The sequence below is a fragment of the Marmota monax genome, unplaced genomic scaffold, assembly GCF_021218885.2.
Source record: "Marmota monax isolate L192 unplaced genomic scaffold, Marmota_monax_Labrador192_F-V1.1 WCK01_AAM20220418_F8-fsc00025, whole genome shotgun sequence".
Lineage (NCBI taxonomy): Eukaryota > Metazoa > Chordata > Mammalia > Rodentia > Sciuridae > Marmota > Marmota monax.
In genome coordinates, this window is record NW_026691950.1 from 4,073,714 (window position 1) to 4,100,449 (window position 26,736).

At 38.4% G+C, this 26,736-nt stretch overlaps 1 protein-coding gene across 4 annotated transcripts in view; it reads right to left on the reverse strand.

The window, feature by feature from the left end:
* Atp8a1 (ATPase phospholipid transporting 8A1) overlaps positions 1-26,736 on the reverse strand; it is a 213,183-nt gene that overhangs the window by 46,107 nt on the left and 140,340 nt on the right. For all 4 annotated transcript variants that reach the window (XM_058582796.1, XM_046455993.2, XM_058582822.1 and 1 more), the window contains 3 exons: positions 21,057-21,229; positions 1,524-1,707; positions 1,318-1,428 (listed from right to left, as the gene is read on the reverse strand). In XM_058582796.1, the coding sequence (XP_058438779.1) occupies positions 1,318-1,428; positions 1,524-1,707; positions 21,057-21,229 (468 nt within the window). The remainder of the gene's footprint in view (positions 1-1,317; positions 1,429-1,523; positions 1,708-21,056; positions 21,230-26,736) is intronic.

Genomic DNA, 26,736 nt, shown 5'->3' on the forward strand with positions numbered 1-26,736 from the left:
TACAAATATAGCTTCTGATGATTCAAAGGCCAAATGTTAAAAAAAAAAGGTAAATAAATTATTTGTTACATCCTGAGTAACCTTTAGGTTCATTTATTTGTCCACTAGTGCAATGCTCTACAATATGGTAGTCACTGGCCACATGGGACTCTCAAGCACTTCAAATGGGACTAGTCTAAATACAGATGTACTGTAGGTCTAAAATACATACCAAATTCTAAACACTTAATATGGAGAAAATAATATAGAATATAAAATATTTATTATTAATTTTATAGTAATTAATGTTGAAAATGATACTTTGAAATACATTGAGTTAAATAGAATATGATATTGAAACAAATTTGAACTTTAATTTCACTATTTTGCTAATGTAGCTCCTGGAAAATTTGAAATTAGACATGTGGCTTCCATTGTATTCAATTGGCAAAGTTCTGGAGGACAGAAATCATGCTACATTTATATTGTAGCTGTTGGACTAAGCCTGGAGCCTGGCTCCTCGCAGGTGCTGCAAAGATGTTCATAGAAGAAAAAGTATTTTTTTCTTTTCTTCTTATTTTAGAAGTGACATTCCTGATCCAGGTTTTCGTTTTTAAAATAAGGCTACATTTGATACACAAAAAAGATCGCAGAAATCCCTTGCTATCCACACACGGATATAATTTCTAGGTAAAGCCGGTATTATCTGAACTCTTGTTACTTACCAAACTCAGAAACCAAGACAAGTCTGGATAGCAAGGGATACCTGTATGTAACATAGATCTAAGTTTTCAAAAAACAAACAAACAAAAAATAAAAAAACCACTAGACAACCAATACCAGCAAAGCTATTGTATACTCTTTCTGATTCCACTGCTCTGTCACCCCCAGAATTAGAACTTATTCTCAGTTTTGTGTTTATCATCCCTTTACTTTTCTTTAAAAAAATTTTATTCCTGTGGTGCTGGGGAACATTACTTGTCTTTTTAGACACAATTTTCCATATGTGCATTATCCTTCAACAGTGAGTTGTTCTTTTTAGTATGTTTTTGAGCTTTATAAAAAATATAGTTTGTAGCTTTTTAAACTGAAAACACTACCTCATCAGCAATTCTAATCCAATACTGCTAGGAAAGTAATATAACATTTTTAGCTCGAATTTAAACATTAATTGTTCACCATGGCTGACAGCCTTTTTGTTTGAATACATTTAGACATAATAAAAAGTAAGTGAGCAAATGAAGTATTAATGAAAACAATGAGAAAATGTCTTCATAAAGAAAATGTCTTTAAATATGTATGCAAGTGACAAGGACTTTAAATGTAGCCTGCTATTACCTCGATAATATAGAGGACTATGTTCTTGTAGAAGCAGTACAGGATGCACTTGGACACTCTGTTATAGTTCCAGGCACCATGAACCATCAGTAAGTTCTTCAAATACTTGAACTAGAAGAAGAGTAGGGAAAAAAATTATTATTTCCTCTTCATAGTGTTAGTTGGCAAAAAGGAGTGGGTCCTGTTTTGCAGTAGTGATGCTTTACCTGGGCTATGGAGTAGTCTGAGGAATTCGCCGCCTGCAAGCCTTCGTTGCCGCTTATCCCGACACCGACGTGGGCTGTCTGTATCATGCTCACGTCATTTGCTCCATCACCAATTGCCAGTGTTATGACTTTGACTTGTTTCTTAACCATCTCAACGACTTCAGATTTTTGAAGAGGAGAAACCCTTAAATTAGAACAAATTATCAGTTATCTCTGTTTTCTTAAAAAAAAAAAAGGAATTTTGAAATGCCATTGTTTTGAAGGATAAAAAAAGCAAAAGCTCCAGATGGGTCATTCTCTGAAGAGCCATCATGGAAAAGTCTCATTTTGAAATGTTTAGTTCTCAGTTAACCTGGTTGCTACTTTAAGTAGGGGGGGAAATGAAGTCATGGAAGCAAATCTTTAAATGACAGCTAGAAGATATTATTCTTTGGTAAGCACTGGCTGACAAGGATGTTCTTATTAATTTGTTAAAGAAAAAAAAAAACATTTGAGTCCAGAAATACCATTTCTTTCCAACAAATAACAACCAAATTTCGAATTTTTCACTTTTGAATTAAAGAGAAGGTCGTCAAGGTTGTTAGTAGTTTTCCAGACAATAATTAAATTCTATACAGTACCTGGTAAGTAAAAGTTCTGAGCTTCTAAAAGCTGGTCTTACATAATGTATTACATGCTTAAAACAACTTGAAACTCTACTTAAATTAATAGTCAGAGTGGCTAATCCTTACGCCTATTCTCAGACACCACTGTGAATCCCCATCATAGTAAAACCACCAAGTGCTTAATATATTTTGTGTGCTTCACTTTCTTCCAAAGCCACTGATGCACAAGTAAAAATCAATCAACCTTTTATAAAACACATGGTCAGGAATAAAAGACATCAGCCTACTATATGTTGAACTATACTAAAATCATATTTGGTATTAGATTTGGAGTAATTTTTCACAGACTCTTAAAAGCCATTTAAGAAATAAATGCCAAGACAATGACAGAAGGGTTCTAATACAGAGTACATCAGTGCAATTAACTTAATAAATTGTCCAGACTGTACTGGGAATTATAGAGAAAGACAGGAAGACTAAACAATGAACTGGTCCAGCCAACTATTAAGATAATAATTAAATAGTAAGAAACAACCAGCACACGCCATGCTGATGGACAAGAAGAATATCTCATAGTTAAATTCTTCATCAAGGTTAAGTGGTATAGGTGTCCAATAAATATCTGATGAAACATCTGGCAAGTAATTTATTAAAAATGAAGATCATTACTCTAAAAGAATCGACACACCTCTGCACATTTTCCTGATTATTTCTATAGGAAAAAATTCCTAGCAATGGATACCCTGCTCTAATATGTGCCTTCAAGAGGCCCCACTGCCTGCAAGAGCACAATGAATCAGAGCAGCTCTGGCTTTGATTTCAAGCCGGAGAATCACAGCGTGAGCCTGTGAGATGCCTGCAGAGTGAACCAGTCTCTCTCTTCCTCTTTGTATTTTTAGTGCCTGATCCAGAAAAGGTACTCAGTAAATGGCTGCTACGTGAATGAATTATTTTTAATTTTTTCTTTGGATTTCCTTTCAGAGTCTGGCAATATTACAAAATGACACAGCTGTGAACTCAGTGAGGGAATGAATACGTATCAGGCCACTAATGGGCTATTTCAGTGTTACCCTCCGTGTTCCTTTGAAGCAATTTTCATTTCATTTTCAACTTTATTTAATTTTTCTTAACAGGCTAATATAAATTGGTAAGGCCACTGGGTCTAGGCCAATGTTTTAAACATGGACGGTAGCTGACATTTAGTAAATGTCAAAAAAAGAATGCCCACCAAGCAACGCTCTAGAAAGCAAATGGGAAATAGGCATGAACAGAAGCATTTGAAGACATTTATCAAATTCCCTTTAGCAGGCTCACAATATTAATACATTATAAAGTCACACTACGGGTTCCATGGAGTTAGGACACAGTGATACTTTTTCTCATGAACTGACCCTGCACAGTGAGCTAAATTACAATCCACTTTGTTTTCATTGCTTGATACTGCAATTTTTAATACTCCCCAATTAAAATTAGTGAGAATTTCCCCAACTCCATGGGAATGGCTAACTTCAATGTTAAAAGTAGAGTAGAAATACTCTTAGGAAGAAAATTGCCTTTTTAAAAGAAGATGGTGAGGTAGTGAGAGACACTCCCCAAGGTACAGTATAATAGCTGTTAGTAAGGGCATCCTTTACCAAGCTGAATATGGACAAACCACCTTGGAAGATAATCCAAGAAACAGGAAGTCCTCATTTCTAATGAATATGAAGTAGCAGCTGGTTGCTAAACAAAGACGTTGATTTAACTGGTGATTCATAAAAAAAAAACACCCACATTCTCAAAACATGAATGTACAAACTTGTGACGTACAACAAAGAACCTTAGTTTGCATGAATTCTGCTGGTTGAAATTCTGTTTTTTGTTGCAGAAACCTCACTCACAAGATACCATCCATGGGTGGTTTCACTAAAGTGGAGACTAGAATGTAATGATTCTTTCCACCCCTGTTTATAGTTACCTTACACCCCTTCCCTAAAATTCAATAGCTAATTTTTTCTAGCAACTCAAAATCTTTTTTAGACCATTACACCTGGTTTTCCTAGCAAGATCACAACTAGATTAACTAGATTACTTAAATGACTCATGAAATATTTAATTAATGGTGATTAAGAAGTACAAGAATAAATGTGTTAGGGAATGATCATGACCTGGAAAGCACAAGGGAACCCACGGAAAGTACAAGTGCACACCACAGTGTTCAGGCCCTGGGAAGAGGTTACTGAGGGCATCTGACAGCAGGTCTCAGGGAGGGGATGTGCTTTAGGGGGATCCAGGTTAGTCAAACTGAAGTTAGTTAGAAAAAAGATCTACAGCTTGAGCATTCTTAGTCTGAAACTTCAGGATTCATGAAACTTTTTGATTGCTGATATGCCACAGGCGGAAAATTCCACATCTGACCTCATGTGACAGGTCATAGTCAAAGTGCAGAGGCACTAAAAACATCATATAAAATTACTTTATGGCTTTGTGTATAAGGTATATATGAAACCTAAATAAATTTCACATTTAGACTTGGGTCCTATTCCTAAAATAATCTCATTATCTACGTGAATATTCTAAAATCTGAAACAAGCGAATGAAAAAAAAATCTCAAACCTAAAATACTTCTGGTTCCAAGATTTTGGAAAAGGGATCCATAACTTTTATTTTATTTTTTATACCTTTATTTTGTTTATTTATTTTTATGTAGTGCTGAGGATTGAACCCAGGGACCCGCATGTGCTAGGCAAGCGCTCTACTGCTGAGCCACAACCCCAGCCAAAAGGATACATAACTTTTAATATTTTCAAAGCACCCATGTATAAAATGGTTCCTTGCTAGATGGAGGATATAACAAAGAGAATAAAATTATAAGTCATTAAAGATGAGAGTAGCATAAATCTTTCTGATAGGACCGCTTGTAGTTAATAATTCTAGAAGACACAGAGATCAGTGTGGGCCACCTTGAAAAGGTGGAACTGGCTTTGGCCTTGACAAGGAGAGGAGAGCTCACTTGAGGAAAAGGAAATAGAACATATTAAACTTCTTTACACATTCGAAATCCTCCAGAATATACTTCTTTCTATACTGTGTTTCTACCTCTTAAAAGTTTGCTACTCCAATCATCAGTTTATTTACTTCCTTACATTTTGTATACTTGCTTCTATGTTTGTACTCCCTCCATAACAGTCTAGAACAACCATCTATACAAGAAGGCAATTACTCCCAATGCTTACCAAAAGCCACATGCCCATGTGAGAATGTCTAAAACTTAAACTTTCCAAGTACCAAACAGCAACCAAATGTATAATTTAGAAACATCACGACAGTGCCTTTTCTTTTTACAAACATGTATAGATGTGCACACATATGCATGTATGTACATACAAGCTTGTGTGTCTGCATTAAGATGGAAATTATTCCTGTTCTCCTCCAGACTCTGTGGGAAAAAAACCAAAAACCAAAAAAAAACAAACACCAACTACATATCCAGAGTATAGTGTAAAGTCTGTTTTGCTTCCCTGTGGCTCCACAAACAGAGGGTGGTCCTCTGATACAACCTAGAAGTTCACTGAGTGTAATATGCTTTTCAGATATTATTCTGGCTGCAGTTTCTGCACATGTTATTCATTATTTTTCTTATTTGCTATGTAGTAACTCTCACTGCCCTGTGAACATTTGATCAGAGCACTGGAAATTTTTACCATTTAAGTAAGAAGTATATAGGTGGTCCCCTCTTACATGAGCCTTGTTTTGCACTCTTTTAATGGGATTAGCTAAATGAATCACCTTTCTGAATGGAATATGGATAGAGATTATATAGACATGTATATATACAGACATATAATCAAGAATAATTTGAGGGATTTTTTTATAGGTAGTCAAAAGACTTATGTGGAAAACTTAATAGTAATAATACATTATTGGTATAATTTGAAATGTATGTATGAAAGTTTTTTAGGTTGTTACCCCAAACACAATCTAGTAGGGTAAAAGGATAAATTATTGTACTTTGGCTACCTATAAAAGGTTAAGAGAGAAATAGTTTTTTTTTTTTTTTGATATCAGGTTTTGAACTCGAGGGTTCTTAACCACTGAGCCACTTCCCTAGCCCTTTTTATTTTTTATTTTGAGACAGGGTCTTACTGAGTTGCTTAGTGCCTCACTAAGTTGCTAAGGCTGACTTTGAACTTGTGATCCTCTTGTCTCAGCCTCCTGAGCTTTTGGATTACAGGTATGTGCCACTGTACCCAGCAGAATATAGTATTTTCTAACTATTCTGAAGTATTTTATATAGTAACCAAGTCTTGGTACTTCCTAAGCTTCAAGTAAACTCCTGGTGACTAGATCTGCTGTACTTTTCTTTGCAAGAAACTCCTTAAGGTTTCTCTTGTGGATATCAGTTTGTTCCCTACCTTTGAGTCATATTCTGCTGGCTAGCAAAGAAATTGCAAAAAAGAGAAAAATCTAACTTATCTTACTTGAATTTTCTTGAAATAAAATTTGTTAGGTTCATTTATGAAGTTTTAAATTGAGAAGAAATTAAAATATGCCAAAAAGTTTATGTAATATGTACCAAAATTACATAAATATTAGAACTCAGGAACTCATCATGAATTTATTATTGGAACAAAAACAGCAGCTTATATACCAAATCCTAAAAATGACACTTAGCATATAGTACATGTGAAACATTTACCTACTTCTAAGTAGAGAACCGTGCTATTCAAATGACTGATGAGTTAGCTCTCTAGTTTCCCAAACATCTGTTGATATCCTGAACAGTCACAGGCATTGAAGAGACCTTACATTATAGGCACTGAGTCTACAGAAATAAAATATAGACAGTTTTTCAATTTCAAGAAGGAATTTCTTTCCACAATGTACTTTAGATAGAAAACTTCTCTTTTGTGGAATTTATGTGATCATATAGATAAACTACTACTGCCTTCAATTTCAATGAATCAGATGGTATTTTTTTTTCAGTAGGGAATGCATATATTGATAGTGTATATTTGATTATGTATATGGGTGTAATCACAGATTTTCCAAATTACTAATTGGTCAACACACTTTACAAAATGGCAGTAAAAAGAAAACGACTCCTAGCAGAAAATTTTATTACTGCATTCACACCAGGTAAGGTAGTTTGCCTGCAATGCTGAAAAAAAATTATATTGAACCTAGTGTTGTATGTAGCACATAGCAGATATCAAAATGGTAGTGGAACTGAATAATTGGAAATTTTATAGGAAAGCAGTTCATTTCATTATGCCACCATACCACAGGAAGCAAATCAGCATAATTTGCTCTCTCTAGTGTATAAGCAACTATGTAAAGGATATTGGGTATTGTAGGCTTTCTCTTATGGCTGGGAAAGAGGAAAAAAAATATTAGGTAGAGTAGGAAATATCTACTTCTTCAAGGAAAATGAGTATATTCAGTATGGATGAGAGCAAGATGATCACATGCCTCTGTAGGTCATGATAAAAAAATTTTTAATGTCACTGCTAGCTGTGAGCAACAGAAAATGTTAAAAGCTTTGAGACAGAAAAGAATATGGTAGAAGCAGCATCAAAAAAATATTAACTTGGGTTGCTCAAAAGCTGTTCTTTCTCTCTCTATCTATCTGAATATGTCCCAGGACAAGAGCCATGAAAATGACAAGGAAGGTCATGGGGTGACGGAGGCAGTTCTGAATAATAAGTGGTTTCAAAGGTGACTCTGAGGTCTCACATGCGGGTGACTGAAAGAATGAAGCTCTACCCATAAAGAGTCAGGAAGAAGATTTTCAAAGAAAAATTATTGGAGAAGTTCTAGATACTCGTAAGTTGGGAGGGAGAACAGTGGGATATCCTGGTGGAGTGAGTGGAGTATGCTGCCTGCAAAGTTAGAATTGAGCTTGAAAAGAGTGCAAAGCTGGGCCAGGCGAGGTGGTGCACACCTGTGATTGCCGAGACTCAGGAGGCTGAGGCAGGAGATCAAAGGCAGCCTCAGTAAAAGCGAGGCACTAAGCAACTCAGCTAAAAATGGTCTCTCTATGGATCTCTGCACTGAGGAGACAGAGATAGTAGAGAGAGACAGGAATTTTTCCTACACAAAATGAGGCCCACCTGCCTCTCTCTGGGAAACCTTGCCTATGGGAGTGCTTTGCTGCCCACTGTGAAGCACCTCTGTTTTCCCTTTCTAGCTGAAAAAAAATCATATGGAACCTAGCTGTGCCTTTAGGATCAGAGTAGTAGGTCCTACAGCCTCCACCTTCTTCCATTGCTGATATCTGGTTGGAGTCTACATGTCCACCTTTTCCCCTTTCCCATGACTAGGGAGGTGTGGAAGGGCTGCAGATATATATATATATATATATATATATATATATATATATATATATATATATATATATATATATATATTTCTTTATTTATTGGAAGAAAACCATCTTGCCCTTTATCCTAAGACCATCCCCGTTTTTTTTTTTTTTTTAAATATTCCTCATAGAGACAGGTTTCTTTAAGGAAATGCTCAACTTAAAAATAGCTAATAAATAGACCAGGACTGTAGCCCAGTGCGGGGCTTGCCTAGCATGCCTAGCAGCCAGGGCTTGATCCCCAGCACCACAAAACACATAATAAATTCCCCTCAAACAAAAAGGAGGAAACCAAAAACAAACCCAAACCCCTGAACAGCCGAGTAGTCGATGGAAAACTGTAGCTCAGGCTATTGACAGAAACTGGAATCTAACCCTAAAGAAGCCAGGAGGGCAGTAAATTTCAAGGTCACAAATATCAACTAACAAAATCTGTGAGAAGTCTTTGGGAAAATGTGGAGTGGTGAATATGTGTTAGTAACTAAATGACCTGAAGAAGAGATGGTATGCCAGGGCAGGAAAAAGCTGAGCAGGAAAGCTTCCTGCTATACTCTTTCCTCTCCATGGTACCCCATAGGAGCCCAGGTGGGATGGGTGACCATCGTGAGGCGGATGAGACTGGGATGGATGGAACTAAGTGGCAACTGCAAACTTCGTCTTGGTTTGAAACTTGTGAAAACTCAAAGGTCCCCAAATAACATGCTCAAAAAGCGAAATATCCAAAATCTAACAGTATATTCCCAGTGGTCTAAAAGTGAGACCACAGGAATAGTTCCTACGTTCTGCCTCGAATTGGGAGAGCGAAAGCTTTCTGGTCAACCTAAGGGAGAGTATTGTCAGCAGAAAAGAAATACAACCACTTAAAGAAAGCAGAGCTAGTGGGCTGGGGGTGTGGCTTGGTGGTAGCATATTTGCTTAGCATGCACGTGGCCCTGTGTTTAATGCCTAGCACCAAAGAAAGTAGAGTTAGTAAAAACAGATATAAAAAGAATTTAAAAGAAGCATGACAAAACTACACTGGAGAAATATGCGAAGACTTTAGAGAAACACAACCAGAATAAACAGTTATGATGAAAAACCAATTGAAATAGTCATATAAAAATATTTCTGCTATAATAAAAAATCCAATGGTGAACTGAAAAATCAGGATGACAGGGCCTGAAAGTTTGAATAAAAAATGTGCTAGAAGACATTAGAAAAGGAATGATTGTGAGAAAAATGAAAAGAAATGGAGGAATAAAAGTGTGTGTGTGTGTGTGTGTACACATAAAATATGGGAGTCCAAGGACAAAATATAAGAATAAAAAATAAAAAAAACTGATTAATAGCATTAAGAAGGACTCAGTGGTGCACGCCTGTAATCCCAGTGGCTTGGAGACTGAGACAGTAGGATTGCCAAGTTCAAAGCCAGCCTCAGCAAAAAGTAAGGCGCTAAACAACTCAGTGAGACCCTGTCTCTAAAATAAAAAAAAAATACAGAAAATCAGGCTGGGGATGTGGTGGTTCAGTGGTTGAGTGCCCCAAAGTTCAATCCCTGGTATACACCCCCCAAAAAAACCCCCACAAAACAAAGAAGGATATCTGTGTATGTATATCTGTGTATGTATATATATTATATATACATACATGTATCATATATGTACATGTGTGTGTATGCATATGTATGTGTGTGTACACACACACACACACACATATTTGGATTGAAGGGCTCATACAGTGCCAAAAATAAAGATGAGAAAACAACTTCTACACCCAGACACATTATGGTGAAATTGAGAACAAAAAAAATTTCCAAAAGCTTCTAAAGAGAAAAAGGAGATTACTTAACAAAACAAGATAAGATGGGCACTGGGTACACACATGAAATTACTTTTTTACTTTCAGCTCCTGTCTCTTATGGGGGTGCAGGGAAAGGAAGAGATACTAATACATACATACAGTTAAAGGGGAAAATAAGCACAAATATAATTATTAAAACTTCAGAAATAGCCACATATAGAAGAGAGTATGAAACTTTCAAACCAGCAGGATAAGATCTAATCTAGAGAGTACTAGTAGTTACGGAGAGAAAGAAAGAGACAAAAAAAAAAAACAAAAGGAAAATGAAATAAAATTGAAGAAATGAAGTCTAAAAAATAATATTAGGATGAATATGAATGGGTTAAATTGATTGAAAGGTTGGATTAAAACAAAAAGATCCAGCAGTGTGGCGTCTAAAAGAGTTACATTTTATGACACTGATATGATAATGCTCATTTGCACCTACTATGTTCTAAGTTCTTTACTTGTTTTAATGTATTCAAGTCTCAGAACAATCCTTGACAGGTCACTATTACTGACATTTTTCAAATCATGAAATGGAGGTGCACAGATTATATGGTTTAATTATGGTAAAACAGCAACCAGCAAAGCTAGGATTCGACCGAAGCAGTCTGGATTCAGACAGAAGGAATGAACAAAAAAGATTTAGAAAAAAAGAAGAAAAAAAAAAGGACAAGCATATAGAAAAGAAAGGAAAGCCAAGTTAGCAATTTCAATATAAGACAAAAAAGAATACAGGCACAGAAAAGGCCATAATGGTAAGAGAGAAATCTTTACATGTGACAGTATTCCTCATCAGAAATAGTCAATTAGGCTATAACAAAATTAGATTCCATTTATAAGAGCAACAAAAATATTAATCGTAGGTGCCATGTATGAACTCATTTACTTCTAATAACTCCAGGAGAAAGACTACTTTCATCTCTATTTTGAAGAGGAAGAAATTAAAGCCAGAGAAATTCAGTGACTTGTCACTCAGCCTCTAAGAGGTGAAGCCTGGATTCTGGAGAGTCTGGCCCTGATGCTAAGTGCTACACCATATGGCATCACAAGCAGCGGGGACAGTGGATTGTTTAGTAAGTGGTAATGGGAGAATTTACTCACTGTGTAGAAATAAATAACATGAGATTCTTCCTCCTTCATACCATAGACAAAAATAAACTCCATATGGATTAAAGACCTACATGGAAAACATAAAGCTGTAAAGTTAATAGGAGAAAATGTACGAGAGTGTCTTTGTGTGTGGGAAGTCCCTAATACCCCAAAGACACAAACCATACAAGAATTTCATAGAGTCCACCATGTCAGAGTCAATGATTTCTGTTCCAAGGAAGAACACCAGAGGCAGAATTAAGAAGGGAGTCACTAGAAGATATTTGCTATAATTACAATCAACCAAAAATTGATATCCAGAACACACAAAGAATGCTTGTACATAAGAAAGGACAAGAAAAAATGTTCATCATGGCTAGCAGTTAGAGAAATGCAAATCAAAACTACTCTAAAATTTCATCTCACTCCAGTCAGAATGGCAGTTACCAAGAATACAAACAATAATAAGTGTTGGCGAGGATGTGGGGGAAAAGGCACACTCCCTCATACCTTGCTGGTGAGACAGAAAAATTGGTGCATCTAAACTGGGAAGCTGTATGGAGAATCCTTAGAAAACTTGGAATGGAAATGCCATTTGACCCAGCTATCCCAATCCTCGGGTGGTACACAAAGGACTTAAAAACAGCATACTATAATGACACAGCCACTTCAATGTTTATAGCTGCATAATTCACAATAGCTAAACTGTGGAACCAACCTAGATGCCCTTAAAAAGATGAATGGATAAAGAAACTGTGGTGTATATACACAATGGAATATTACTCAGCATTAAAAGAGAATAAAATTATGGCATTTGCAGGTAAATGGATGGAGTTGGAGAATATCATGCTAAGTGAAGTTAGCCAAAAAACCAAAGGCTGAACATTCTCTTTGGTAAGTGAATGCTGATCCATAATGGGGTGTGTATGGGGGAGAATGGAGGAACTTTGATTGGGCCAAGGGGAGAGAGAGAAGGAGAGGGGGCATGAGGGTAGGAAAAATGGTGGAATGAGATGAACATCATTACCCTAGGTACATGTATCACTGCACGTGTGTACAACCAGAAAAATGAAAAATTGTGCTGCATTTGTGTACAATGAATTGAAAAGCTTTCTGCTGTTATGTACAACTGATTAGAACTAATAAAAAATAAATTAAAAAAAGAAAGGACATAAAACCCAGCTTTTCCTTTATGGCAATATTACCATTGAGTTTATATATATCTGTTAGATGTATATCAACTGTTACCATTCACAGGTATACACACAAGCAATTATTACCTTTTAAATATTTGTGTTTGTTTTATTGAACAACAGGTAGAAGGGAAGGCAGGGATGATTTTTTTTCCCTAGCATTTATAAAGGTACCCGGCACATAGCAGATGCTAGAAAAACATCTGATGAGTGAATGAATAAATTTCAAAAATAAATTTCTGGAGGTGAATCCTTGATAGGAAAGATGCTTAACTTCCCTAATAATCAGGGAAATGAACATCAAAACAACAAGGTGACATTTTCCAATGATCCAACTGGCAAATTTATAAATTCGGGAATGCCAAGTGTTGGTGTTCAGGTAGGGAAAGAACAACCCTCTGACCTGGATCTGGGAGTGCATAGTAGCACAGCTGTTTTGGAGAACTGCGACAATTCTGACTGGAATGAAATACACATATACCCCACAGCCAAGCACCCCATTCCTTTCCTATATACACAGCCTATGGAAACTCCTGCCATGTTCACTGATGCCCTTTCGATGGCAGCAAAGACTCCAAGGCAACCTCTGTGGCTAACACCATGAGAAGAGATCAATGTGCACTGGTATAATGATAAGCAGCAGGCAGAAGAGAGCTTGTTCTACATTTGGTGACACGGATCTGCCTCAAAAGCAATAACAAGGGCAAAAAAACTATACTAGAATATTATTATCATAAACAAACACCCAGGCCCCAATTTAATAGAGACAGAATAAGATGTTTTTCATAGACACACAAAGTAGGGCAGATAGATGGTGTGGGTGGTGGTCAGTTTTTCATCACTGGGACCAAAACACCTGACGTGAACAATTGAGAGGAGAGAATGTTTAATTAGGGCTCGTGGTTCAGAGGTCTCAGTCCATGGCTGGCTGACTCTGTTGCTCTGGGCCTGAGGTGAGGAAGAACCTCCAGTTGGAAGGGTGTGCTGGAGGAAAGAGGCTCAGCTTATGGCAGCTGGGAAGCAGAGGAGGGGGGGACTGTGGGAACTAGGGATAAAACATAAGCCCCAAAGGCATGGCAACCTGACCTACCACCTCCAGCCACATTCCACCTGCCTACAGTTATCATCCAGTAGGACGTTCAAATGATCAATCCACCAAATTGATTAATCCACTGGTCAGGTTACAGCTCTCACAGGCTCATCATTTCACCTCTGAATGTTCTGTCATTGCCTCATGAGCTTTTGGGGGACACCTTGTATCTAACCATAACAGATGGTAACATGCTAAATCCTTTAGAATGCTTCCTAAAATGGGGATAAAGGGCAAAACATAATATATAAAAATCAAGGAAGGATATTCTTTAGTTCAATATTCTAGGAGGGCTACTGCTTGGGGGAAGAGATTAGTATGCAGATCCTCCTGCCTGGTTCCCTTGCTGGCATGTCCTCTAACCCCTTCCTGGCAGCCCCCTCCCTCCCCCCCAGAACAGCAGTAAGATGCTGCACTGCAGAGCAGGATCAGATGCTTCTGAGGCCCTAGGCTCCCCATCTCTCTCTTGCTGTGATATGTAAATTATCTACTGACACCTCATTTTAAAACAGACTTCTGGAAATATCCATATTTTAAGGGGTTTTCTTGGACCAAAAGCACAGAGAAAGAAATTCCACAGGACCACCAGACTGGTACCATAGAAAGAATATCAGTCATTTTTGAGGCGTCATGGAGAAAGGGACATAAGTCAGGTAGGGCAAGATGGGCAAACGCCTCAGTTTTTGAGTAAAGAGAAGGAACAGCCTGGAAATCTCTTTCCCTGGGGAAACCAGGAAGGCTTGGGTAACTCCATCAGGAATTTAGGAAAATTTGGTCAGAATCAACTCCTTCCATGGCCACTCAAGAGCCACAGACACTCTGTTCCAGGGTTGGGCAGATGAATGTCTCAGGGCTGAATCTAGACAGCAGTCTGTTTTTATTCTTCAAAGTGCACCGAAGCCACACTCATTCATTTACATATTGCCTACAGTAGCGTTCTTCCTCTACCCACAGAGTTGAGGCAACAACTCCATGTCACAATGTGACAGAGACTGTACAGCAAGCAAAGCCTAAAATATTTACTATCCAGGCCTTTTTAGAAAATGTTGGCCCACTCCATCCAATTCCCTTTCTCATTGAGAATGCTACTTGGAACATTCATGCCTCAACTAAAAGCCTATTCTACACCCATTTCTTGTCTTTTTGGCTCTCTCCTTGGAAACACATCTGTTGTTTTTCAAAACCATCTTTTCTAAGGACTACTGTTTCCTTTCTCTCTGTTGTATGCCCGATAGTTGCTGGAAAAGCCAAGCCTACTCTCTGGCCTGGTCTTGAAACCTGGAACCCTAGTATGGTCCACACTGATTTAATAAAATGAAAGTGTCACTGGAAATCATCCTGGGTCCATGGAGAACCAGTTACACCAAATTAACTCTGCTTCCCTTTCCCAAACAATAGGGTCAATAGGCCGATGGGTCAGAGGTATGCCACCTGTTTCACATATCATGTCTTTAGCAAATCATAACGGAAGGAGAACTATAAGCAATGTGTTAGGCAGATTTGTATTTGAAGACTATATTAGAGCCCTAGTTTATCAATTTATGCAAAGCTTTAGGGAAGTATTTGGTGGAAAGCTAGATTTCTGCATTTAAAATTGCTGAGGAGAAAAAAATTCATCAAGGATTTGAATGTAGTTGTGGGAGATACACATGCATATTCAAAGTTAGTAAAATATGAAACAGAAAAAGCATCAACTGAATGAGATATGATTTATGAAGGATGGTGATGGATATCAAAATAGCAGTTATCCGTCAAGGCTAATAACTAAAGAAAGCATGAAAGTGCTTCTGGGGTATAGGTCATGTTTGGGTGAGAAGTGTGTGCACTGGGTAAAAATTCAGTTTGTGTGCAATTATGTCTATGTGCTGCTCAGTACAATGGAACTCTGCCAGAATTATATAATCTGCAATTGTGTTAAGGTGTGTGTGTGTGTGTGTGTGTGTGTGTACAGGTGATAGTGGCTTAAAAAGCCACATCTAAAACTATACAATATTGAATTATGGTGGAATTCACTAGCACTTCCATTTCTCATGTATTTGTGGATATTTTACTGTCAAAAATGGACTTTTTGTTGTAGCACATCAGCACTGGCTACTAGACATGCGGTTCCTCTAACATTACCAGATAGACAAAAAAATGAGATGGGCAGGGGTGATCAGATGATTATGTTAAATAAAAATGTGGGCATTTTGTAAGTTATAAAATTTATTCGCCGTGTCCTCTTTTAGCCATACTTACATGAAAGAAATTATTCCCTCACCATTTCCAACATTTATTCATATTTTCTTGGAAGCAAATATAACGTTGACATTCATTAACAGTTTGTCTTTTCAAAGCCAAACATCTGCTTGGCATCCAATGGTGCTCACAATTTTCTTTTCCTTACAGGAATGTCTGTAGACCATTTATTAGCTTCATTTGTGCTTTATGACTACCTTTTAAATAGAACATTTGTTTAGAGAAGGTTTGAAAGCTAAAGACAATCCCAAGAGATTCAAGAAGTAGATCTGCCTTTGACCCTTTATTTAATGGACTCGTGCTATGACAGAAAATATTCAAAGTGTCCCTTCAGACCTCTTCTTGGAGAACCTTTGATCAGAGTTAGGTGAAAGGTTTGGCCTGGAATGCCACTCCCAAGTGACGATGCTCAATGAAGTCAAGTGTTTTTTTAAGCACTACGGGAAAATGGCCTAAAAGAGGGGTTTAACTTTGATTAGGGATGTTGCAAGTAGGGAAAAATGCTTACTCCAATTTAACTTCTGCTTTTCAGAAGACATGAGTACATAAATTATGTAGAAGAACGGTGATTACTAGACAGTCTAAAAGCTGGAGGCTCTAAGCCAATTTTCAACCAACTGTCACAGAACATAAGTTTCAAAATATGTTTAAACTAAACTGACAACTACAGAAAAAATGTAAAATTCTTTGAAAGGCTGGGTTATGTGAACTGATGAGGACCTCAGAAACCACACGCTATTTAACACACAGCAACAGTTCACTGCAACATTCCCAGTCTGCTGGAGGGAACAGTAAAAGAGGCAGAGCAGCTGCTCCCTGGGATTCAGCTGATCTAAGCAGTAGAAAGGCTATTCCCGGCAGAGTGGCCAACAGGAGTAGAGTTCATCCAGAAACTGCAAGGGCAATGGGAGGTCCTCTGACCCAGATGCTTTCAAGCTGGGATGGAACGCCCCAAGAAGGGTCTCTGTGTGTGTGTGTGTGTGTTTCCTGCCTTTCCATGTCAGAATAGCTTCACTCTTATCTGCTCATACTTCTAGGTCCCCAGGAGGACTGATATCATGGCTAAATTCTAATCTTTTCATTTCACAGGTCATGAAACCAAGGCCAGTGAGGTTCCATTAGGTAGGTATCCAAAGTGCCAGGGAGGGAGAGTCAGAACAAGCATTTCCTGAATCTCCAGTCAAAATGCCATGATACCAGCTATACAAACTATAAGGCCTCAAGGAATAAGGCACTGGTGACCGAGATCAGGAATTATTTATCTAGAACTTTGAGATAGCTGTTCATTTCAGCTATGTCCACAAATCTCCATGAGTCCTACAGCAAGTTTTTTCCTTTCTCGTCCAAGGAGTTTAAGGGGTTCTGTGAAGCCCCTAAAATGGTGCATGTGAGCTCACCTATTTGTGTGCATGTGTGTTTCTCCTGGAAGAAGAAACGGATATTCTTCCAGAGTATCAATGATCACACAAATAAGAATCAATGGGGTTGACCAGAGAAGTAGAAAGAAAGATGTACCTTAAAAGAATGGGAGTAAAAAAAAGAATCCAGGGAGCTTGGGGAAAAAAAAAAAAAAAGAATGGGAGTAAGGGGCTGGGGATGTGGCTCAACTGGTAGAGCGCTCGCCTGGCATGCGTGTGGCCAGGGTTCGATCCTCAACACTACATATATCCACCGAAAACTAAAAAATAAATATTAAAAAAAATTCTCTCTCTCTCTCTCTCTTAAAAAAAATAAAGAATGGGAGTAAGAGGGAGGAAGCATCCCTAAAATGCTGATGCTATAACCAGAAACATGTATCAGAAACTACCTGAAAAGTGAGTGCATGCTTCCCAGGAAATAGCTCAGGTTACCCAGGGAAATGAACACCACGGTGAAAAGACAAGCCACACAGCGTTTGTGAACACTGATAAAAACAGATCACATTCTACTTCTTGGGTCTGACATGCTTCACCAAACATATTTGAGGTATAACATGCAACCTACATTGTGTAAACCAAAACCAGGACTCCAAAGCCCTGAACGATTTGGGGGCCCGGGGAGGGATTAGTTTTGTCTCCGGATATTCCCTTCAGAAAATGGTGGTGAGAGGGGTGATGACTACCAATGGAGCGCAACTGGCTTCTTTCCGCCCAGAGGGAAGCCCAAGGGCAAACGCTCATCTGTATAACTGTGTCAATGAGGCAAACACTCAAAACTGCCTTCTGCCCTGGATGCTGATAATGTCAGGGAGGAAAGTGGCTGATGTAATCCTGGAGATGGGAGGAACATGGAGAGACTATTATCCATTACAGGAAGTCTCTTCCTGCTGCTTCCACTCTGGCTGTGGCTAGAAAGAAGACGGCAGAAGGTCTGGTTCTGAATTATCTTCTTGTGTGTAGATTGACAGGCAGTAGAATGGAAAGCAGTTTCAATTTGAGGGAAAAGCCCTGAAAGCCATCATGAACACAGACAAATTTGGGAAACAGTACTGTACTGTATTTTGAAATAATACTCGGTATTTATCTGGAGCGTCTATCTAATGGAGTAAAATGGAGAATTTCCTGAGGCTGGAAGATTGCAATCATCTGAGAAATGAGAACTGACACTGGGGTTTAATCGCCAAGAATGATACACAGACTTGCCCACCTATTCCCCTCGCGTGACAGAGGCATTATCATGGAAATTACACTTGGAGGTCGGAGAGTGAAATGACAAGAAGATGGTCTGTGCCAATGGTTTATAAATGTCAAGAGGCACCAGGCCAAGAAGGTGCACAGACATAAATCCAGCAGTGGCACTGATGTAATTAGAGGCTTAGGCCAATTCTCAAAGCCAGGCCGGAAGCTGAACCATAGTCCTTATGGGAAAAGAGAGCATGAAGGTAATTAGAAAAAAAGAAAAAAAAATGCTGAGGAAAGATATTTTACTTAAAGGAAAAAAAAAAAAAAAAAACACAACCCTGAAATAAAACTCAGTGTCTGCATAGGGACCTTCATGGTCCTCAAACATGCATAAAGCAGAACCAAGGGAGGAAGGGGCCACACACATCTTTATAAGCTCAGTTTCAGAGCTGAGCTGCACGTGTATGGCAGAGTGTGTGTGAGTCCCTCCCAGGGTCCCTTGGGCCTGGAGGAGCCCTGAGATCCATGTGACTTGTGAGCATACAGGACAAGGATCTTGGGAGGGAATTTCACAAGCACAGAACATATTTCTTCTCCCTTGACTCTGCTTTCTAGTTTTTCCCTCCCTCTGCTATTGTTTAATTTTGTGGTTCAACTTTTTGAAGAATGGTGGGAGGTACTGTGTTAAGCAATGCTTTAAAAATGAAGCTCAGCTGCAAAGATTGCATTACGAAAACTGGCCCTCCCACATCTTTCAAACCCATTGTGACTCTGCTTAAAACAAAACTTCAGATGCAAGAAGGACAGCAGGTAGTGAGTCTTACTCGTCTTTGTAAGCACAGCATCTGTACCCAGCACACAGCAGGCACACATGGATGCCCTCTTAAGGAAACTGGCCACTTTATTTGCATAGCCCTGTCTTCTGTTCTGTGTTCTATTTCCAAGTAGAAGCCCCTAGGCTAACACTCGTGCTTTTGAGCAATCTTTTCTTGATCCTTATGAACCCATTAGTGAAAATGATTAAGTGACCAAATCTGGCACAAAATTATCCTGATGGAAGGGTGTCAGAGCCAAATGTGAGCAAGACCTTGTCAAGATATTAGCAAGGAACCAAGAAAAGTCATTGTAAAAGCAGATTTTAAAAAGCATGAGGCTACCCAAGTAAAAATGAGAGTCAAAATCATTTCCAACTCTTTCTTCATGATTAGGCAAAGAACCTAATTGTTACTAACATTAAACATCTGCACAGTCTATTTTCCAAAAGCTTTATAATAACATTATTTATTAATATATGGCAAAGAGATGAAAAATAGATTCTATGGCTAAAATAGATTTCTGGGAATAATAGGCAGCTCTTAATTCTCTGAATATGACCTAAGTTTATAAGTTGAAGTGATGCCTACATAGGATACTTATTAAGTATGCTTTAAATTCTATTTCAGGAAGTATATTTCAATTGAAATTCAGGAATATCTATAAGGTATGAATTATAAGTACAGAGATAAAATCATATACAGGATATTTAAGTGACTAAACCCAGAACTGTCCCCCTTCCCAAAGTTTTTAAAAGCATAACACTTTATTAGTGATTATAACTTTTTAAAAAAAATAACAAAAGCAAAAGACAGTTTTAAAGATAATGTAAAATACACAGATTCTGAGAAATTTCTTTGGAAGTCTACTAACACCTTGTCTCTCAAGACGATAAAGTGATTTGAAAAAGCGCTACCCTGAGCCTAGTCTGCCCAGTGGGTAAGATTCAATAAGTGGACGACAAAGAGGAAAATCCTTAGGTTTCATGGTGATTAGAAGGGAGGAGATGGGGCATTGTTATGAGCATATTTCAGATTTTAGTTAGACTAATTTTATGGATTAGAACATGATAACTCAAAGAAGATTTAAATTTAGGATATAGGCAATATTATAAATTAGCAGGCAAGGGACCATAGAGTCAGTAATGAGTCCTCAGAAAGATGCTTGGCTATTTGGAAAATGACCCAGTTTATACCTTCCCTCCTGCCATTCCCCCAAAACAAATTCTGGCAGTAGGATCAAAGATTTAAGTGTAGAAAACAGAAGCCTAACAGAAATAACCCAAGATGGAAATACAGGTAAATAATCTTTTTTTTCCCCCCCAAATGTGTGTGTGCTGGGATTAAAGTGATAGCCTTGTGCATTAAACACTCAATCTACCACTAGCTGCATCCCTAGCCCCAATAACCAATTTTAAGTACAAATAACAGCAAGAAAACTGTGGACTCAAATTATGAATAATACTTATTGATGATTGTTAGGGCTCACATTCAAAAGCTCTGCTGACAAATTCCATCCCAGTATGTGAACCTCAGGTCTTGAGTGAATGAATTGGGTAACCTCACATTTACAGATTCTGAGTAGGATAACTTCAAGGAAACTGGCCACTTTATTTGCATAGCCCTGTCTTCTGTTCTGTGTTCTATTTCCAAGTAGAAGCCCCTAGGACCTTTTAATCAAAAACTTGATCAAAAGATAAAGTTGCTTTTGTTGAAATCTGACAACATTGAGAATTTACCTGCAGCAAATGACAGCTCTGCACGACAAAGCTAGATCCAGGAAATACTGCCGGACTCCGAAGGTCAAGGCATACTTGAGGGTCTTCCCATCAATTATAAGAGCAAAATCGTTCTCTTTCCGAAGAGCATCCCCAAGGGTATTACAGTGCCGACTGAGGGTTTCCCTGGTTGCCTGGAATATTAAACACAAAGCCCATCAACATTTACTCCGTTTGTTCTACTCACATGCCTTCAGGATGTTTGGTAACTACATTTAGTTATCTTTAGTGTTTTTTATCTTTCAAATTGCTTTTGCAAACTTTCACTCATTTGGGTCTCACAATAGCCCCTTAGAAGAGATTCGACAAAGGTTATCTGACAAACTCCACGGAAGTCACACATCTGCTGGCAGCAGGGCTGGGCTGGGACCGCAGGTTACCCATTCCTTGGCTGACTCTGCAGTCTTTGCTCATTATTCTAACCACACAATCACACTACGGCAAGAATATTTTCAGTAAATTATCTTGTTAAAAACCAAACCACTGTTCTAATTTATGAACTAGTCAAAATTGCTTTGCCATGAACCAAGGGGAAAAGTTGGGGAATACAATTTCAATAATTTATGGGTATTCTCTCAAAAGTACTCAACGCTATTGAAATTTAATTCACAGAAACCTTGAGGAGGAAATGCAGGATTTGTAATCTCTTGCCACTTCATGAATTGGCTTCTACAACTTTAATCATAATTTTGTGATACTGTATTTTAGCTAGAGATGGTGACATGCGGCTTGGTAATCTTTTTTTTTTTTTTTTGGATCAGGGATTGAACCCAGGGGTGCTTAACTACCGAGCCACATCCCTAGCCCTTTTTAATTTTTTTTTTTTTGAGATAGGGTCTTGTTAAGTTGCTTAGGGCCTCACTAAGTTGCCAAGGCTGGCCTCTAACTTGCCATCCTTCTGTCTCAGCCTTCCAAATTACTGGGGTTACAGATGTGTGCTGTTGTGCCCAGTTTGGTTTGGTAATCTTGATGGATCAAATAAAAGAAGCCCTCCCACCAATGAAGACTTCACTTTTAGACACAATGAAAACCTTCACTATCAAGAAAAGCTCTGTTTGCTTCAACCTTACAGAAGGGATACATTTGTTTTCTCTGTCTAGAATTGCTTCCCAGCTCTTCAGAGGGAAACAGTTTCTAGATATTTAGTTTTTCTCCCCAAATCCTATAGACTTCCTATAACTTAATGGAGTCAACTTCCTGTTTCAATGAGCCCTAACATTGTGAAGAAACACAACACTGTCCCTGCACAGGGAAACACAAGGAACAAAACTCTGCTAACAAATTCCACCCCAGTGTGTGAACCTCAGTGTGTGAACCTATTAGATCATTGTTCTGAGGGCTAAGTCTTTAGTTATAAATATTAAATAAAATATATATTTATATAATAAAATACAGGTATGATAAAAATATAATACACTCACATCATAATTTTTATTATATTGATAGCTTGTATAATTAATGTTCCAATTTAAGGGTGTTGCATAGTTATTTCACAGTTAATTCACAAAGAGGGAGGTGAAGGCATAGGTAATTAAAATTTTATATGGGGGATTTTTGAAGGTGTTCCTGTAAATGTATTCAAATGTGGTTCACACTACGTTCTGGAATTTCAGAATCTGTTTATCAAAATAATAGACCACATTGTACTGTAAAATGAGACTGCCCAACTTTCCCAACACTGGAACTTCACTCAACAGCTTCACGGCTACCCTCCCCTCTCCCCCAGTCCCCATTACCTATAGTGACACAAAGGACCACCAGATAGAATTCTTTGAGAAATTTTCTGTTCACACTTTACATTGGGGGCTGTTTTAATTTACAGGCCTTACTCTATTTCCTGCTGGAAATGTTTGGCCCAAGAGGATTTAAGAGAAGGAGGTGAAAAATACCCGCGAAGTTCTTTAAGCAGAATTTACTGATGACAATTTATAGCATACTACCCTAGATTGTTTTAAAAACAATTTTGTATTGAGTAAATGAACAAACAAGGAAGTCAATGAACTGACATAAAATACTTAGTATGTGCTTTACACCAGGCACTTTTTTTTTGGTATCAAGGATTGAATCTGGTGGCACTTAACCACTGAGGCTCTTTCACAGTCTGTTTTTAATCTTGCTAAGTCGCTTAAGGCCTAAGTTGCTGAGGCTGGCCTTGAAATTGCCATCCTCCTACCTCAGCCTCCTGAGCCACTGGGATTACAGGCGTGTGCTATGGTGCCTGGCTCACACTGGTCACAGTTTTAAGGGCTATATGTATACATTTAAGTCCACACTTAGTTTTAGCCTGTGCACAGGTGCTATTTATCTCCTTTCTGTAGTTGAAGAAGATGAGACAGCCCTATATCTTAGTTCCCTGATCAAAATCCAACTGCAATTAAATTCAGAATTAAATTTTTGTGCTAGCTTGTCTTTCTCTACCCAATCCAGGAAAAAGAAACCATACTTTGGAAGTACCAGGCAGAGCAAGTCATGCATGGAATGCCCACACCATTTCTTCAGTTGTTTCCCTCCTCATTTTCACCTTTTTTTTTCCCACCAATAGAGCTCTCAAACAAATCTAAAACACAAATCATGTCTCTTCTTGCTCTACAATCTTTCAAAGAACTTCTTACTGCTGCTGAGATGACCTCCAAGCTCCTTAAAATGGTTCTTACTGTTTCCCACACTCTAATCTCACCTAGGGTCCTTCACAGCACCCTCTGCCATAGTGCCTCTTGCATTTCTCTCTCCCTGAATGCCAGAAGCCTGCCCTACGTACGGAGCTCCTGGGTCACTCCATGTAACTCAGCCTTTGCTAGCAAAAGCCTGCGTCCTTTGAGGAGAGAGATCAGGACTAACCTGCCTCCCCGCAACAAATAGTACCTGTAATTACGTGTGCTCAGGAAATACGTAGTTATTGAATGAGAGAACTGATAAATAATGATTTCATTCCACTGTCAGCATTCCATTTCCCCTTTATTATCACTTCTGATTATAGGCGGGAGGGGTAGGGTTGGGGGGAGAGGAAGGGAGGTAGTGAATGAATATGTATCTTCTTTTTCTTGTTCTCTAATTTTATTTTCTCCCTTTTTTCTTTCTTTCTATCTTTTTTCTTTCTTTCTTTCTTTTTTTTTTATAATTTATTTAATTATTTATTATGGTGCTGGGGGTTGAACCTAGAACTTTCTGCATGCTAGGGCAGTACTCCACCAACTGAGCCACCTCTCCAGCCCTATTCCCTAATTTTCTAGGGAACAAACAATTTATTACTTCAACAGTCTTTCAAATACAGGCATTGTTCACTAAACTGCTTTTGTAATTTGTTTTGTTTTGTTTTAAGTTATTACCTGAGTGACTTCTGAGCTGACAACCTGAAATGAAACCTGAGAAGGACTCTGGGAGAACTTTAAGCTTCTTTAAAGATCTGCTGCAAAAAGCAAGTTAAGTGGACCCAGCACTGTGAACTGTCCTCATTAAGATCCACCTGTGGGTCCTGCCTTCCCCATTCTCCCTCCTTTCTCAGGCATTCTCTCACACTTTAAAATTCATTGCAAACTCTCTTATTTGTGGCATCAGTACCCCTGGGTTTCCTTGGTGACTATCACAGATCTTCAACAAATCAAGAGGTGTCAGGAGATAAAGAGAGGTAACATTTCAGGAGGGGAGTGGACACCTTCCCACAGCCCTCTCTTCTGTCAGCCTTCCTAGGGTGAAGGTAACAGCAAGGACAGAGCTGCAAACATGTTCCTATTTTAGTTTACAGTTTTATAAGTAGCTGTGCTCTTGGCTGTGTGCTGCAAGTTACAAGTTATGTTTTATCCTTATTTACTGCCGGGAGTATTTTAAAATTCTTTTATTTATGAAAGTCGATTGCTTCTCCCCTAAGCCTGGGAGTCATACTTTATGGCCATATTGCATTGAAGCTCATCTCCTGTAGCTCCAGATAAATTTATTACGGTATTAGCTGCTGCTTTGTTTTTCTCTTTGGCTACTGAAGGGGGAGATGTTTAAATATTTAAACTTAGTGACTTGTGAAAGTGAAGATACATAATTGAGAAGCTAAATCAGAAAGAGGATCAAAGACCATAGAACACAACACGATCCAAGGTCTGTATCCTCTTGTTCTGCATGTTTTTATTTGTGGGATGAATATAAAGGAGTATCAGAGAGGTGGGGGACAAGTAGGAAAGGGGTCAGGCCAGAGTTTAGGTGGCCAGACAGATAAAGGAGGAGCCACAGGTGACGTGGGATTTGTGTGCACCACCAAACTGGGGTCTTTCTAGTCGCCACTCAAGTCCACTCTCCCTGTGCCCAGCACCCTACCCAGCAAGGCATTCCCAGTACAAGCCTCCCACCAAGCTTTCCTGTCTTGCCTTTTCAGTTTCAGTGCAATCAACACGGTTTCTCCCCTCAGTCTTGATAACACAGAAGATGGTTTTCGGCTGCTTGTAAAACTCTTGTATAATCTTGGACACTCTGAGTTAGAATAAAGAAAATGTTACTGTGCTTTTCTTATTATAGAGGACATGGAGCACAGAGGTAATTAGGATCCAGCATGGCCTCAACATCTAATTCTCCCTCAAATAATAAAAATTATCTAATGAGTATAGTAGGATGAACTCCTAGACTAGCAACTTAGTGATCAATCCAGGTGGTATAACACTTGACCAAGAAGTGGTCAAAAAAGATTATCTACTGGATTTTTAAGAAACATGCCTGGCAAACAGTTAACATGTTCACAGAACACCCTCCAATAAAAAAAAAATATAACACAACAGCTATCTTTAGGAAATCACAGACTGGAAGCCTTATTGTAATCTTTTCATTACTTTTACATGACCTCCAACAAGGAAACCCTTGATAAAAATCACAGAGAGCGCCTTAGACAATGAAACCTGACACAGTTTTAGACTGAACTACATCGGAAGCCCTGATTTGTTTGAAAAGTATCATAGTACACAAGTTGTCATTTTCACTTTGGCAAAGCTCTGCTTGGAACAGTCTAAAGAACCCAGAGGCCAGATGTGCAAAGAACATGTTAGGCCACCTAAGAACTATGTTTTTGATGGCCCAAAATGTAATGTTGCAGAAAAGCACCTGCCAAAAAAAGAAAAAAAAAAAGTCTCTTTTCACTCTTTTCCAGTGTCTAGTCCCTTTGTTTCTTTCCTGATTCCTTTCAGAGGTTTACAGGAAAGATATTTTTACTTAGGAATAAATCCAAGGAACACCCTAGTGGAGAATGTGGAAGTATCCCTAAGGAAAAGGAAGGAAAAGCCCATGGCCTTCAACTTGAAGACAGTTAGCCAAGAGTTCACAGAGCAGAGACAGAGCAAAGAAAGGTTAGTGAGCAGAGTCCGACACACATTGCCTAATGGTAGTGCCTCTCACACCTTGCTCTGGGGCCATAGTTACTTACTTGCAGTGACAGCTGATAATGTGTGATTTCTCATATATATTCCAGAGGACGGCCATCAGCAAGGGTAACCCCAAATAAAAAAGTTAAAAGGAAAAAATCCTACCTATATTTATTTATTCAAAGCATATTTTGGTGTTTGGGTCCAAATACAAATAAGTATCTGGCATTTGTATTTATCCCTAGCCATCTACTAAGTGGGTACAGGACAGATGATAAACTTATATTACAAGAAGGTTTCTATTCCCA